At 36.7% G+C, this 18,052-nt stretch overlaps 1 protein-coding gene across 1 annotated transcript; it reads right to left on the reverse strand.

Moving 5' to 3' along the window:
- Positions 1-3,793: 3,793 nt before the first annotated feature.
- On the reverse strand, positions 3,794-9,515 carry KRT25 (keratin 25; the record flags this gene model as incomplete). Its single annotated transcript, XM_081272103.1, has 8 exons — positions 3,794-3,903; positions 4,234-4,301; positions 4,968-5,185; positions 5,735-5,860; positions 5,947-6,108; positions 8,166-8,322; positions 8,691-8,773; positions 9,087-9,515. 8 exons carry the CDS (start codon positions 9,513-9,515, stop codon positions 3,794-3,796), a joined length of 1,353 nt encoding a protein of 450 aa, XP_081128229.1.
- Between the last annotated feature and the right edge of the window lie 8,537 nt (positions 9,516-18,052).

Genomic DNA, 18,052 nt, shown 5'->3' on the forward strand with positions numbered 1-18,052 from the left:
CAATTGCCCAAATTCCAAAAAGTTAGCATGGCATCATGCTTAAAAAAAAAAAAATCTTGAAGTCATGGTTTTGTATATTCAGCTTCCCACTGGTTATCTGGCCATTCACTAGCTCTGTGAACTTGAGAAAGTGACTTAACATCCCTGTATCTCCTTTTCCTCAGATATAAAATGAAGATACTAGTTCCTCCTTTATAGAATTATCATAAGGATTAAATAAGTTATTTTGCATAAGACCAGGAGTAATGCCTGGCATAGAGTAAGTGGGAAATGTGTTAAATAAAAACATTTATAAAGCACTTTTCAAAGATGCAGACAAAGGGAAAACTACTATTATGCTACTTTATTTATGTGATATTAAAAAGATCTTGCAACTTTATGACATGATTCAAATGGACACTGGGAAAGCCTGGAGCAGGATCCTGGAGGTGCCAGTTTAGTTACTGGATAAGTGGGAAGGGAGAAGGTCTTGGGCAAGGCCAGCTGCCACAGTTGAGGGCCTTCAGGGGGCTCTAGGCAGTGACTACTTAGCCTTGTGAGGCATTGGTATTTTAATGATCTGTACCAGTCCCTTTGTAGTTCTGGATTTAACTTTTTACAATTTAAAGAAGGGTATTTCTCTTCCTGGGCACCTGGCTTGGGGAGGGGACTGTGGTCTGGCCACCCTGGTGTAAGGCATAACCTCTCCATGCTTTACAGTTAAACTTTTATAATAACAGATTCTCAACTGGAAGTGGGGTGGGGAGTGCATATCAGAATTTATGGTGGGTCTGGCTTACTGTTTATCATTGTTGCTTTATAACATTACCAAGGCAGTTTGTCCATGTTAGTATAGAGGGCTTTCTTGCTTTAGTACAGACAATGGCCGACATTTTGTTCTAAATTATCTCAGGAAAACTAGTCTATAATTTGTTCCCCCCACCTCCAATTGATAATCTGAATCTCATTTAAAAATTTAATAGAGTTTCGCGAAATTTATATTTATTATGCTAGTATATCTATAATATATATATAATAAAATGTATTATTATGTTTATTCTAAATATGGTACAGAGTGGAGTGACCTGAATTTATTTTGTTTATTTTTGCACATAAGTGTTCCAATGATTAATCATTTAACTTCCTTTTAGTCTTTAGGGGCAGTTTCAAATTGTTTTCTGGTAAGAGCCTGGCTGACATCATTCATTCAGCTCTGAATCTGGTACTGTGCCAGGTGCTGAGGATTCAGAGATGATAGAAATATGCCCTGCCCCAAGAGCTTACAGTTGGCCAGATCATGAGACAAATGGCTGAACTCGATTGCCACAGAGTGGGGATATTTGTGGTCATAGGTGCTGTCCAGTGTGTGATCTGAGAGGAGGGACCCCAAGAGAATGAATGCCTGCTGCCACCAGCCTATTACATAGAATATGCACACATGCAACTTTGTTAGGTAAAACCAAACAAATTTTCAAAATGATCGTGTTTACAACCCCACAAGAGTGTTAAAGAGTTTCATTGTTTGGCTGGGGTTGTGGCTCAGTGGTAGAATACTTGCCTCATATAGGTGAGAAACTGGGTTTGAGTCTCAACACCACATATAAATAAATGAATAAAATAAAGCTTAATCAACACTATATATATATATATATATATATATATATATATATATATATATATATATATATTTCATTGTTCCACAGCCTCGACATTTGCTACATAAGGCTTTTTGATATTTGCCACGTTGCAGAGTTTGAAATGGAATTTCATTTTGATTTATCTACCTTTTTCTCTCTGTGCTGAGCTCAGAGAGAAAACTGATAATTTCTTCAGTATACTTTACAACTTATTAATTCTCTCTCCCACTGTGTGTGTGATTTAGTGTGGAATCTAAGCATTAAGATTTTAAATTTAATTTCTTATCTTCTTTATAGTTAGAAATTTACATTTGGTTCTTTTGTGAAAAATCTTCTGTGTCACTCTAATATTTTTTGGATTCTGCTCCTGTTTTCAAGGTTTCCTTTTATTTATTTAAGTATATTCATTCGTTTTAATTCTCTATATTTTAGAATTGTTTCTGTTGGTGCTTCCTTATGGCATCTTGATTCTCCATGTTTTGTGATTTTTGATTAACAACAGCTAATTATCCTGAGGATTTTTATTTGTGAGACTACTTTGAGGCCTGGAATGATGAGTTTTTCGAAAGAGAATTTATCTCTGTGAGGCTCCCTGGACCCCTTAAAATAAATTCTCAGCTAAAGTTATTTTGGAACAGCCAGATAGTGTGAATTTTGGCTTGCTAATCTCAGAGGTCATTTTCCCCTCTTCTCTTTACTTCAACAGTTGAGACAGGAAACTTCCCTTGTGCAGTTCCTGGGACATGGGGTGAGTTGTTTCTACGTCATGCTTACAACTGATTGCATGGCCCAGTGGGGTTTGAGCTTGCAGGGAGGGTCTCTGTTTATAAATACTTCCTGCTTTATCTTTTGTCTTTCTTACTCTGTGGGGTTCTAAAAACTGAAGTCCAAGTTAAAGCTTCAGCAAATGTAAGGATTTATTTACATTTGGAAGCATTACCTGAGCCAATGGAGAGAGGATTGGATGATAGGTAGGGAAAAGGCGGGTAGATGGCCTCAGAATTTGGACAATTACTAAATGCTTTTTTTTTAAAGTGGAAATTTCTTTGAGATTGTAATGTACTTATTTCATGTAATCTGTTAGGGAACATGATTAGGCATTTTGACTCTAGTGGTCCCTGGCTGAGACTGTATGAGAAAACTGTAAATGTAATTTGAGAATAATTACATACTCAATGACACCATCACCTTTTCAGCTTAGTATTTCCACATGGAACCTGTAATCAAAATTTCCTGAATGGATTACAGTATAGATAATTCATCCAGAGAGGACTCAAGTCTCAACTAAGTATCTAGGGGTAACATTTGGTCTGAGGAATTATGCTTTCAGTTCATCTAACATATCTCCCTTTAGTAGGGATGAATCCATGGGTCAAGAGAGTTATAAACATCCATCTTGACCTTGTAAGGCAAGTGGGTGATGCCATTAACTTTGGCTTTAACCTTTCTTACTTTTGGAATATTGTTTGCATATATATATCCATAATGAAAATGAGATTTGAAAATTAATTGAATTGAATTAATTAACTGAATCAAATAACTGAATTAATTAATTCAGTATAAATATCGAATATTAAAAAAGAGATAGCAGTTAAGTGTCCTACCAGTGTATGTTATAAAAATTTGTTTAATCTTTACATTAGTCATTTGAAAGAAGTGCCTTCTTTATCCCCATTTATAGATGAAGAACCTGAAATGTGTACATTTTAGTCTTTCTCTTATATCAAGTATGGCACATTAAGGATTTAAATGGAGATATTTTTAATATCTTCTGAAACTGTATGATTCAGAATTATTGGGAAAGGCTCATGAAATTCTAGTTAGAAATCAGTTAACTGTGTTTTAAAGTATTCATGTAGATTGAAAGCTGTTCAGTGCTCATACAAAAACTTTCTAAAGACAAGACAAGATCATCGGTAATAACTTGCTGAAGGAAGAAGGTTTATTGAATATAAGGAATCCATAACAGATTTCTGTATGGTCATCTAGGTAGTCAAATGAATCGTCATATTTGTATGTGATGTTCTTCCAGATGAATGGGGAGGTACCTGTTGATTGCCCAAAAAGAGAAAGGGACAGAAAGACAAGAGGATAGGCGTTTCTTAGACTTGCTCATTTTCCCAGACTAATATAATAATGCCTTTTCTTCTGTGCTGGTCTTTGGCATATGTTCTATTTTAATTGCTTTGAGATTTTTCTTCCAGGGAGTGGAGCCTGGTGGTTAGGATTTTGCTGCGTTGATCAACCTCCTCAAGAACTTTCTTAACTACAATGGCTTTGGCTGGATCTAGAAATTAAAATTTAAAAGGAGATTTTAGAGAGTTATCAATTAAAAGACTAATAGTATTTTTATATAGGATGGGCTATGCAGTCAGTGCAAAAATTTAAAGATTCATTTTTGGTGAATTTTTATTACTTGAATAGGTAAAATCATAGTGACATATGACTGTTTAAGATGAACACGTGTCACTCTAGTTACTAGACATCTAGGAATCACTGATATCTACTACAAATCTTCATTATGTCTATCTAGTCTTGCTAAGCCACAATCACATAAAAATAATCAACTGTGCATTGGAAACGAAGTAATATAATAGTGGGATTCCATCTTAATTACCTTTGATTTGATTTCCCATGTTTCCAGATCCGTAATCTTTAGATTTGTAACCTCCAGACTTACAGGCCCTGTGAAAACATCATGGAAGAGAGTGATTTGGAATCAACGTCTTTGATTTCAGATCCACTATTAGGTTTTCTTTAGCTCTTTGGTAAGAACATATTCAGTGCGTTTACACTGTAGAAACTGCTCTTCATTAGCATCAAGAAATGATATTTTAAATCTTCACACCTTAAATACAGGGCTTGAATTTTGATTTTGTAAAATATTGCTAATTTGTATCTTGGCAGTAGAGTATTATGTTTAATACTTAGCATTAATGATAATAAATGTGGTCATAATAATTTCTGTTCACTTCTAGGAGTCTAAGTTTCAAATTTCAGGAGAGTCATCCTTCAATATTGTTGGGGAACTGGTTCCAGGACCCCAGCAGATCTCAAATTCCAAGGATGCTCAAGTCCCTTATATAAAATGGCATAGTACTTGCATATAAAAATGCATCCTTCCCCATACTATAAGTCATCTCTATATTGCTTATGATACCTAGTACAATGAAAATGTGAGGCAAACAGTGTTACATTGTAGAGAATAATAACAAAAAAATCTGTATATGTTCAGTACAGATGCAAGTTTTAATTTTTCAATAATTTTCACCTGTGGTTGGTTGAATCCAAGGGTGTGAATACTGAGGGCTGACTGAATATGACATCTTGAATGTACGTTATTTGACCTACCCATCATCTCCGCCAATGAGGAGGCAGTAGGTCTCAATTTCCTTCTCCAGGTGGACCTTGAGGTCCAGGAGCTGCTCATACTCCAGTTTCTGGCCCTCAGTCTCAGTCCTGACCTGGTGCAGCTGCTCTTCCAGGGCCCCAATCTGAGCCTGGATTTGCGCCAGCTGCGTGCAGTAGTTGCCTTCCGTCTCTGTCAAGGAGCACTCCAGGGACTGTTTCTGTTAGGGAACAAAAGACAGAACCTGAGATGGATAAATAAATATACAGAAATTCCTTTGATATGATTTTCTCCTCATTAATGTTACCTATAATTGTTTTGCATTTCACTTTAACACATAGTAACACTGACTCTAGATCACTGTTTCAATATAGTCAGATCTTTTTTTGGTGGAATAGACCTAAAGAGCTGGGTGGAAAAAGCATGCCTGGAATCCCAGCGACTTTAGGAGGCTGAGGCAGGAGGATCACAAGTCCAAAGATGGCCTCATCAACTTAGCCAGACCCTGTCTCAAAATTAAAAAAAAAATAAAAAGGACTGTGAATGTAGCTCAGTGATAAAGTTCAATTCCAAAAACAAAAACAAAACAAAAACCTAAAACCCTGGTGTTGCTCTTTTAGCTCTTACACAGTACCATTCTTGTTTTAGGATAATGATAAGACTACATGTGGACATTTTTTTTTTTTTTCCAACACGGGTATGGTCTTTAAAACCAACTGGTTCATATTTTAAAAGAACCTAGGAGTTAGTAAGAAACTGCTTTTCCTACCGTGGCTAAGAGCGACTGCAGTTCGATTTCCAGGGTCTGGAGAGTGCGCTTCATTTCGGTCAGCTCGTTCCGGGCGGAGGTTGTGGCTCCCACATCCTCAGAGATCTGCTGCTGCAGAGAAGCGCTCTGAAATGATGGAAGCGAGGGAGCAAATCTTAGTTTTGTGAACATCACAAAAATGCACAGTGATTGTTTTCTGGACAAAAGTTCACCTTTTCGTTGAACCAGGCCTCGGCGTCCCTGCGGTTCTGCTCAGCCAGGGCTTCGTACTCTGCTCGCATGTTGTTCAGCAGCACCGTGAGGTCCACCCCGGGGGCGGCGTTCATCTCCACGTTCACGTTGCCTCCCGCCGCGCACTGCAGAGCCTGCATTTCCTAGAGGCAGAAAAGTGTACCGCTCAGTGACGCAGGAACCTTACGGAAAGTCTAGAAGCTTGGCTTTGGAAGAGTTCTTAGGAGTGACTGGTGGTCCCCTCCCAGACTGTGCAGAAACCCTCCCTCTCCCCTTTCATATTTCCTGTCCATTGGGCTTACTCTCAAGGAGGAGTCACTCCCTATCACCTGCAGAAGCCTGTTTTATTCTAGAAGTGTCATTTTTTTTCCGGAGTTACTAAAACTCCAACTCATCAGTTGTAGTTCTGCTCCTCAGAACAATTCTTAGTTCCTTTTCCAAAAGAAAGTCCTTAAAATACTTAGAATGAGTTGTTCTCTTATTCCAGGTGTTTATAGTGTAAATGTCTCCACCTTTGCTGATGCTCTTCATTACCCTCCAGACCCACTTCAATGTGTTCTCCACTAAGCTACGCCCTGAATATAGTGTGGACATGGTCCAAGGATTGAGTCTGAATGATTGGAATGATTATAACTAACTAAGTAAATGTGTTTGTGTGTACATTACGCACCCCCCCCCCCCACAGGAAGGAAAGAATCCAAATGTCTGTTCAGCTGACATAGTGATATTATAGTGTCTTGTTGGTCAAATCTCTATGGAAATTCTGGTTTTGTCTTGTATTGGCTATGTAAATTTGTTAAAGTTGATTAACCTATCTAAGTTTCAATTTACTTATCTGAAAATTGAAGCTAATTAAAAACCTGTCTTTGGGTTGTTACAAAGTAAGTAAACAAACTAATAATAATAAGACTTCATAACAATGCCTGGCATATAAATGTTGGCTATTAGGATTACTATCACCATGGAAGCTGGGATCTTGTAGGCAAAGTCTGCATGCCATTCTGCCTGAGCCTGAGCTGCCTGTGGTTAGGATTCAGTGTCTAAGACCAGACGACAGGCATCACTACTAAGGGGGTGTAAATTGAAATCTCACAGATCATCCTGTGTCTAGGTGTTAGAAACCCTCCTCCCCTCTCCTGGACAGGTCTGAATGACAGTAACTGAAGCTTTCTTTCCTCCCTGCAGCACCCCTCCCCTCCCCCAGGCTGCTCTGGCATTCTTTCCTGTACCTTCCACATCTCCATGGGTACTTTTCCCTCCTGAGGATTGAGCAAAAACTCCCCTCCCTCCCCAAGTTCAAGCAGTAAAAGAAAAGGATGTATAAATGGGGTCACCTATAAGTGAGGCATTAACAAAGTTGATTGTTTCCAATTCATCCTAAATGTATTGAGCACCTATCATGGATTATAACCATACTTGAACTTTTATGGCCACATGCTGCTGCTCAATTAGTTATATTTACCAGACATCATGACTAACTAAGTAGCTTCTTCGCTTGAGCTCCTGCTTATTTAAGGATTTGGCTTGACTGAAGAAGTCTTTTGGCTGTTTAAAAATATCGAATTCATTTTCAAGGGATAAAGAAATCTTGTCTTTTTTAGAAAACAGTGGCTCTAAAAATAATCTCAAAGATGAAGTGGCTGCATGATCTGATTTTGAAGCTCGCTTTCAAATTGAACATTTGGAAGTATATTATATTCTTCGAAATGAAAATTCTGGTCTAACAGTTCATCTGCAATTTCATTTTTATAGCCATACCTATTAAGAATGTCTTAATGTTGCCCGCACACACATACTTAATGTGTGTAGGCAGTTTTAGTGTTTTAAGTCTGCCACTGTTTTGTAGAAATTTAGATCTAGTCTTTTTTAAAGATGTCTGTAAAGTATATTCATTTTATATAATTAAATATAATCGCCTGAAGTGGACTATTTTAACTTAGCTATAATTACATAGCCAAACATTGATCTTATAACACTGATTGGTCTGGAAAACATGGTTCCTTTTTTTCCCATGGGAAACTGGATGAAAGAGAGAGTAAATCTATACGAATAATTTGATACTTACAAAGATGAGTCAGATCTCAGACCTGGCAATGGGTCTTCACCATCACCTTCTCATTTAAGAGGTGAGGTACATTATCTCCTGGCAGGTGGACAGTGTGTGTGGAGGAAGAGCAAAATGCAGATGTTTATCTCTTACCTCCTTATGGTTCTTCTTGAGGTAAGTCAACTCCTCACTCAGGGTTTCATACTGAATCTCCAGGTCAGTTCTGCACAGGGTTATTTCATCCAAAACTCTGCGTAACCCATTGACATCAGCCTCTACGCTCTGGTGAAGAGCCAGCTCATTTTCATACCTAAAAAAAAAAATGTTAATGATTTTCCAACTTGTATACATGGCTGGAGACAGTCACTGATCAAGGATAAAGGCTAGAATTTTAGAATTTCAAAGTGGCAAATTTGGCCACAAGAGACATCTTTGAAGGATTGCATAATAATTATTATTTTAAAAATTTTGGGGTATTTGACACTAAGACTAGCCAAATTATACAAAAATTATAAACATTTTTAATTAAAACCCAAGTTGATTTTAAATCCAAGTGTTTCATAGTCCCGGTATATGAGTTGGTAATATTTTTTTTTTGGTGGAGGAATTAAAAATGAATTTTGATTTATTCTTTGCATTAATTGCCATGAATTCTTTTTGCTCTGTGAGTCTACTTACTTGAGTCTAAAATCATCAGCTGTCAGTCTGGCGTTATCGATCTGTAGGACAGCATTAGCATTGCTGGTGGTGGAAGCAATGATCTAGAAAATGGGGAGTGTGACTTTTAAAAAGGCAATTTATCACAATGAGAACAAAAACAAAAACTTTGTTTTAAAGAAAACAAACCAAAACCTTTGTTTAATATTAGGAAATAGAATCAAAATCAATACAATTAGTAGGCAGTCAGTAATATTTTTATCATAAGATTAACCGAAAGCACTTATTTCCAATGCGAAATTGAAATTCCCTTTAAGAAATCACAAAAAAGGGATGGTAAATGTTTTTCAGAACTTAAGCGAAAAGAAATTTAGAAATAAAAGTATTTACATGCGATGGCAAAATACAGTTTCTTACCTGATTTTTAAGATCCTCAATGATTGGGAAGTATCTACTGTAGTCGTGATCGAGACCCCGGCAAGAACCGGGTCCAAATTTCTCATACCAGCCCTTGATCTTCTGCTCCAGGTCGGCGTTGGCCTCCTCCAGAGCGCGCACGTTATCCAGGTAGGACGCCAGACGGTCGTTGAGGTTCTGCATGGTCACCTTCTCATTGCCAGACAGGAGGCCCCCCTCATTCATAGTGAAGCCAGCGCAGGGGTTGCCTGTCCCTGCGTTTCCTCCTGATGAACTGCCCCCAAAGGCGCAAGAGAAACTACTTCCAATGCCTGGAATACCGCAAGCATTCCCAGCCCCGAAACTGGCTGCCCCACTGGAGAGCCTGAGCGATCCGGTGCTGGGACGGGTGCAGGACCTTCTGGATCCGCTGGAAAGTCGAAGAGACATGATCTCAGGGCAGGCGTCACAGAACTGTATTCGTGAAAGCCAGAAAGGAGCGCCTTCTCACCTGGGCAGCTTGCCTTTATATAGACAATTCCCAAGGGGGTTCTGGATGGAATTCTGCCTACATAGAATAAAACACAGCTTGCCAGCCTCAGCAAGTTAGCGTAATTGGATCATTTATTTTTTCCTAATTAGTAACTAACTTTGCTGGGCTCATTTCTGGAGGAGGGTAGTTGCCCTCAGGTTGGTGGTTATCTGAGAAATGGGTCTGGGTGGAGCAGTGTCCAGGTTCATTATTACATTTTAAAATTGCTGGTGAGTCATTCCTCACTTCCATCCTAAGAAGATAAAGTGCATCTGTCCATTACAGGATAGAAGTGCGGCATCCTGGTTTGGGGCCAAGGTGGTTTTTAACGTTTCTGACTTCTGCTTTTCTTTTAAGGTCTTTCCACATCAGTCGAGAATAGAACTGGAACCATGACCTTCCCAATCTGGTCCTTTCCTCATGAGGTTCTGGTTTTTGTTTGTTTCTAATTCCTCCTGCCACTGTTTCTGATGGGATGTTAACTTCCATTTTGGCTGACGTGCCACATACTTTGTTGACACTTATGATGGGATAGTTGTCTTCTCTTATCCATTGTGGTAATTGGGAACACACCCCTAATTGCTGTTATGTTTTGTGGGAGTTTGGAAGGACGTTAACTTATTTCCTGACCTTGCACATTTTTGAAGTGAACCTGGAAGGAACTATTTCATCTGTTTTTTTTTTTTTTTTCTTTTTTACTTCTTGAGGTTTATTTAGTTCAGGTGAAAGTCATAAGTAAGCTAACTCTTTACTGAGTGTGGATTCCCACGTATATTTTGGAAACCCTAAATATTTCAAGAAATTTTTAAAATTGACAAGTAAAAATTTGTATATTTATAGTGATGATGGTTCAACATAGGTACACACTGTGGAATGGCTAAATCAAGCTAATTAACATATCCATTACCTCACATACTTAATATTTTTGTGGTGAGAACATTTAAAATGTACTCTTAGCAATTTTCAAGTATAAATCATTGTTATTAACTATAGTCATCTAATTGTACAACAGCTCTCCTGAACTTATTTCTCCTAACTGAAATTTTATATCCTTTGTCCAGTTTCTCCCCAATGCATTTTCCTGATGACTAGTGATATGGAGCATCTTTTCATGTGCCTATTGACCATTTGTATGTCTTCTTATGAGAAAAGCTTTCAAATCAGTTTTTTTTTTTTTGTCATGGAATTTTTGAATTCCTGATGGGTTTTGGTGTTACACTTTTTTCAGATAAAAGGTTTACAATATTTTCTCCCAGGATGTGGGTTATCTCTTCACTCTGTTAATTGTTTCCTTTACTGTGAAAAAAAATTTTAGTTTTATTCAATCCCACTTGTCTGTTTTTTTTTTTTTTCTGTTGTTGTTGTTGCCTGTGTTTTTAAGAGTCATATAAAAAACTGTCCAGGGGCCAGGGATGTGACTCAAGTGGTAGCACACTCGCCTGGCATGCGTGCGGCCTGGGTTCGATCCTCAGCACCACATACCAACAAAGATGTTGTGTCCACCGAAAACTAAAAAATAAATATTAAAAAATTCTCTCTCTCTCTCTCTTTAAAAAAAAAAAGAAAAAAAAAAACTTTGTCCAGACCAATATCAAGGAGATTTCTCTCTATGATTTCTTCTAGTAATTTTACAGTTTCAGATCTTAGGTTCAAGTGTTTCATTTGTGTTCTTTTACTGAGAATTGAACCCAGAGGTGTTTTACCACTGAGCTATATCTCCAGCCCATTTTTTAAACTTTTAATTTTGAGACAGGGTCTTGCTAAGTTACTTAGGGCCTTGCTAAATTGCTGAGGCTGGCCTTGAACTTGTCATCCTCCTGCTTTAGCCTCCCAAGATGCTGGGATGACAGGTGAGCACCACCACTTCTGGTTTGTCATCTTTTTTTTTTTTAATATATTGACTATAAATGCATGGATTTATTTGTGGGCTCTTAATTCTGTTCCCCAGGCCTATAGGTATGTTTTTGTGTCAGTACCATGATATTTTGATTACTATAGCTCTGTAGTTAGATTTTGAGATTAGGTAAAGTGATACCTCTAATTTGATTCTTTTAGCTCACTATTCAGGATTTTTGGTGTTTCCAAAGGAATTGTAGGGTTGCTTTTCTTTTCTCTGTGAAAAATCGCACTGGAATTTTTAGAGAGATTGCAAAGATCACTTTGGCTTACATGAACATTTTAGCAATATTAACATTTTTAATTGGTGAACATGTAATATCATTATATTTATTTTTATCTTCTTCAGTTTCTTTCATAATACTTTAGAGTTTTTAATGTAAAAGTCTTTTACCTCTTTGATTAAATTTATTCTTAATTTTTTTATGGTATTGGAAAAGGGGTTGTCTTCTTAATTTTTCAGACAGTTTGTAACTGTTGAGTAAAAATGCTACTGATTTTTGTATCTTGAAAATTTATTGAATTCATTTTTTTAACCAAGTGTCTAGGGTTTTCTATCTTTAACATTATGTCATTTACAAAAACACAGTTTGATTTCTTCCTTTCCAATTAGGATGCCTTTCATCTCTTTTTCGTGCCTAATTGCTCTGGCTAGAATCTCTAGTACTATGCTGAATAGAAACAGTGAGAGTGGGCACATTTGTCTTGTTCCAGATCTTAGAGGAAAAGCTTCCATTGAGTATGATGTTATGGGCTTGTCACATAAGGCCTTTATTAATTTGAGATACACTCAGTTTATGCCTAATGTGTTGAGAGTTTTTATCATAAAGGGATGTTGAATGTTATCACTGTGCTTTTTCTGTATTTATTGAAATGATGTATGGTGTTTTCTTTGTCCATTCTGTTAATGCGGTGTAGCACATTTATCAATTTGCATATACTGAACCTTGCTTCCCAGGGATAAATCCCACTTGACCATGGTGAATATTTATTTTAATGTGCTGATAATTTCAGTAGTATTTTGGGAGAGAATGTTCACATCTATGTTCTTCATGGATATTGACCTATGATTTTATTTTTATGTAGTATCTTTGGCTTTGGTATCAGGGTAATGCTGGCATCATAAAATGAATTTGAAAGTATTACCTCCTCTTTAGTTTTCTGGAAGAGTTTGAGAAGGCTTGGTATTAGTTCTTCATTAAATGTTTAGGAGAATTTAGATGTGAAACCCTCTGTAAATTTAGATGTGAAACCTCCTAGTCTTTTCTTTGATTGGAGACTATTTATTACTGATTCAATCTTCTTACTTTTTGGTTTGTTCAGATTTCTTATTTCTTCATCATTCAGTTTTGGTGTATTTTATGTTTCCAGGAGTTTTATGTATTTGTTTATCTATCTATATAAATATTTATGATTCTTTGTACTTCTGTGGTATCATTTATATCTCCCCTTTCTTTTCTGATTTTATTTAAGTCTTTCCCTCTCTCTTTGCCCCCCCCTCCTAACTAGAGTTAGTCAATTTTGTTTACCTTTTCAAAAAAACCTACTTTTTGCTTCATTGATATTTTTAATTTTATCTCTATTTATTTCTGCCCTGTTATTGGTTATCTTCTCCTATTAACTTTGGACTTACTTTATTCTTCTTTTTCTAGCTCCTTGAGATGTAAAGGTAGGCTGTTTATTTGAAACCTTTCTTCTTTAATGTTGGCCTTTATTTCTATAAGCTTCCCTCTCAGAAAGGCTTAGACTGCTACAGTTTAAGGCTATTTTTTAACTGTGAAATGGAGAAGATGGGAGACCTAGGGGAGGTACTACAGAAAAAAACTGAAAAAATGAGATTGTACACATGTATGAATATGTAACAACGAACCCCACTAATGTATATGATTATAACTCACCAATAAAAATTTTAAAAAAGGCTTATGTCATGTCCCATGTTTTGCTGTGCTTCCATTTCCATTTATTTTAAGATCTTCAAAATGTTTCTTCAATCCCTTGATTATTCAGATGCATGTTCTTTAATTTTCATGTATTTGTGAATTTTCCAAAGTTCTTGCTATCTATTTCTGGTTTCCTATCATTGTGATCAGAAAAGAGACTTGTTATTATTTCAACCCTTTTTAAATTTATTTGTTTGGTGGCCTAACACATTCTCTATCCTGGAGAATGTTCTTTGTGTGCTGGAGAAGCTTTTGTTGTAATGCTCTGTATGTGTCCATTAGGTCCAGTTGGTCTAAAGTGTAGTGTAATCTCAATGTTTCCTTATGGATTTTCTGTCTGGATGATCTATCCATTGTCAAAAGTGGAATATGGAAATCTTCTTCTGTGTGAGTTGGCTTTTCATCACTGTCACCAAAATACCTGACAAGAACAACTTGGAGAAGAAGAAGTTTGTTGTGGCTCATGGTTTCAGAGGATTAACCCATGGTTGGCTGAGTCCATTATTCTGGGGCCAAGGTGAGATAGAACATCATGGTGAGAGGGTATGGTAGAGGAAAGCTCATGGTGGCCAGGAATGAGAGAGAGAGAGAGAGAGAGAGAGAGAGAGAGAGAGAGAGAGAGAGAGAGAGAGAGGTGGGGCGGGGGAAGGGGCCACAGGGGAAGATGGACCCTTCCTGGACATGCTCCCTGTGACCCAGCTCTAGCTCCACCCCCTGGCCTACAGTTACCATCTTGTTAGTCCATTCATGGATGGATGAAGCTATAGCTCTCATAACTGAGTAGTTTTACCCCCAAACATTCCTGTATTACCACAGGAGCTTTTGAGGGACACCTCATGCCCAAAACCACAACAGCTACTGTGGTAGTATTGCTATCTGTTTTTCTCATCAGATCTATAAATATTTGTTTTATATACTTAGGTGTTCAATGTTGAGTGCATATCTATTCACAATTGTTATATCTTCTTAATAAATTTATAATGAGATAATGACCTTTTACATTTCCTTTCATTATTTTTGACTTAAAGTCCATTTTGTCTGATATAGCCCCCCTTACTCTTTTTGGTTCCATTTGTATAGAATATGGAATATCTTTTCCTATCCCTTCACTTCAGTCTATATGAATCATTAAAGATGAAGTGAGTATCTTATAGAAAGCATATGCTTTGGGCCTTATTTTTTAAAATCCACTCACTCACTCTGTATCTTTTGATTAGAGGATTTAATCCATTTATAGGTAATTTTCTTTTAGTAGATACTTTGTTTTTTTCTCTTGCTGTACTACTTTGTGATTTGATGGTTTTATTTAGTGGTATGTTTTGATTCTTTTCTATCTTTTGTGTATCCACTATTGGTTTAACTTTGTAGTTTCCATGAGACTTACATAGAACATCTTATTATTATAACAGAGTATTTTATACTGATAACAAACAACTTAACCTTGATCACATACAAAAGCTCTACATCCTAACTAGCCCCCATTTGATGTTTTTTATATCAAAATTTGCATTTTTATGTTGCATATCCATTAACAAATTATTGTAGCTATAGTTATTTAAATTTTTTTTTGTGGTTGTAGATGGACAGAATGCCTTTATTTTATATGTTTATTTTTATGTGGTGCTGAGGATCCAACCCAGTGCTTCACATTGCTAGGCAAGTGCTCTGCCACTGAGCTACAGTCCCAGTCAGTTATTTTTAATAGGTTTGTCTTTTAAGCTTCATACTAGATATAAGTGATATATATATATACCTCTATTATAATATTCTAATTTGTATCTCTATTAGTGAGTTTTTAATTTTCATGTTGTTAATGAGCCCTGTTGTTTCAACTTGAAGAACTTCTTTACCATTTCTCGTAAGGCGGATCTAGAGATGATGATCCTGCTTAGCTTCTGTTAGCCTGAGAATGTCTTTATCTCTCCTTCATTTCTGAATTACAGCTTTTCTGGGAATAGTGTTTATGGCTGACAGTGTTTTTTTTTTTTCTTTCTTTCTTTAGCACTTTGAATACATCATTCAATTCCCTCTTGTCTTGAAAAGTTTCTATTGTGAAGTCTGCTGATAGCCTTATTAGGGTACCCTTGTATGTGATACATCTCTTATTTCTTGCTGTTTTCTTCTTTTTTGACTTTTGACAATTTGACTATAGTGTGCCTTGGAGTATTTTTCTCCAGGTTGATCTTGCCTAGAGTCCTTTGAATTCCATGAATCTGTAGGTCACATGTCTCACCCAAGATTTTGAAAGTTTTCAGATCCCATTTCTTTAAATAATTTTTTAAAAATCTTCTTCTATCTCTACTTTCTTTTGAAATGCCCATAATTTGTATATTTGTATGCTTGGTGGTGTTACATAGGTCCTTATGCCTTCTTCACCCTTTTCCATTCTCTTTTATTTTTGTTCCTTGACTTTACTCATTTCATGTCTGTAGTAGGTAGCACGTAAGGCTTATTTATGGAATATTGTTCCCATTGGAAACAATTGTCCCACACTAGAAACAACTCCACAATGGAATGCATAATTTGTGGCAAAAATTTTAAAAGTGTTTCCAGGTTGTTATTTAGGTAATGCTATTCAATATAGCTTAAATTTCTCTGTTTCTAGTTATTAATATGGTCAATACTTTTCCCAAATTTATGGACAATTTGGAATTCCTCTTAGAATGTTGAAGATATCAGTCTACTGTCTTTGACTTCCACTGTTGCTGTTGAGAAGTTGGTATGTATTCTCACTATCATTCACTTGGAGGGAATGATTCCCCCCCCCCCATATGACTGATTTTGAAGATCTCTTTGTTGCATTGTACCTTTATTATGATTTATTTATATGTGAACTTCCTTTTATATTGTCTTTAGATTCGAAATTGGTGGTCTCAGTTAAAGATATCCAATAAGAATTTTGAGATTTGTCAAGTATTGGTGACAGTCTTTTATCTTTAAAATGCATGTGTCTGTGTATATTTTTTGTTTTTATTTTTTTGCAAATGTTGACCATTTGGAAACAAGGAGAGGACCTAAATTTTTTTCCATTTTGAGTAGTATGGTTGCTTATTAAAAGCATGCATTTTGGAGTAACAGTTTATTTTTATATTAACTATAAATCTATCTTATGTAGATAGACATGTCTGTTTATCTGTATAAGTAGAAAAAAGCGAACACAGAAAAATAGAAGTTATTTGAGTGGTTCTCGGAAAGAAAAACAACTCTATTGGGAGCAAGCAGGAGTGACTAGTATTAGTACTGGTAGTCCCGAGAGAAAGAGCGTCCAACACTGTGTTTGGAAGGTGGTAAGTTAGCAAAGGGTTTTGAGAAAGCGAGTGTGTGGCTTTAGTTCTCCTTTATAGGACATAGAGCTTTTATGTGACCCTAATATCCAGAATGAAAGAGTAATAAAGCATAATGAGGGAAACTGTAGCCCAAGGGATGGGGGCATCCAGTGACCAGGAGTTAATAGGAGGACTGAGGAGGAAAGTGCAGGCAGAGAGACTGGAGGTGATTAATGACAGAGAGAAGAATATAAGCAGGGTGTAGACCCACTATACTAGAAGCTGTGTTCCTGGGTGTGTCATTGATGATTATTCACACAAGATTCTGCCTGTTTGTGGTCCCTCTTTGGTGCCAATGGAATCTTAGTGTGAAAGCAGAATGTGTTTCAGTGAAATTATTATGCTGATTTTGTTGGGTGCAGTGGGACTCTGGTCACCACGGAGGAGAAGGTGATCAGGATTTGAAACTGAGCTCTACCACGTATCAGCTGCATAGGAAATTCCTTAAATTCCTGCGGAGGAAATTCCTTAAATTCCTGCGGAGGAAATTCCTAGGGAAATTCCTTAAACTGGTTGAATATCGCTTTCCTCATATATATAAAGTGAAGATAAAACACTTAACACATGAGCCTTTATAAAGATTAAATTGGTTAATGATTGTAAAATGAGTTCAAGCACACTTAATATAAAATATTGTCATTATAGTTCTGCAATCAAAAGCATTCCTAACCTGGGGCCAGAGATTAGGGCTGTGATCTTTGCCATTTATCCTGTTATTTTTTTTGAGGCAAATGTGACTGTGAAGTGAAGAACATGATTTCATTAGCATGTCTTTAGTATTGTCATGTGAAAATTAAAAAGAAGCATATTTCTTAAAAAACAAACAACTTGCGGTGGGTATGGTGGTGCACACCTATAATCCTAGCAGCTTGGAGGCTGAGGCAGGAGGATCATGAGTTCAAAGCCAGCCTCAGCAACTTAGTGAGGCCCTAAGCAACTCAGTGTGAACCTGTCTCTAAATAAAGTATAAAAAAGGCTGGGGATGTGGCTCAGTGGTTAAGCATCCCTGGGTTCAATCCCTGATACAAAAAAAAAAAAAAAAAAAACCCAAAAAATCCACAACCTTGCAACGGAAACATATTTTAATGAAATGTTCCCCCAAATCAAAATGAAACTAGGGACAGAGCAAGATTTTTCCCTTCTTTTAAAAAAGGGCGACATGCAAAAAACATGAGAAAAGTAGGAGAAGGAACCCAAATTTCAGTCCTTTTATTTTTAAGAAATGAAAATTTCCATTTGGCCCATGGAATTTTGCTAAGGCAGCAATTTTCTTAAATGATTTTTTTTTTCTCA

This window comes from Spermophilus citellus (assembly GCF_964194105.1).
Source record: "Spermophilus citellus genome assembly, chromosome: 17".
NCBI classification, from domain to species: Eukaryota; Metazoa; Chordata; class Mammalia; order Rodentia; family Sciuridae; genus Spermophilus; species Spermophilus citellus.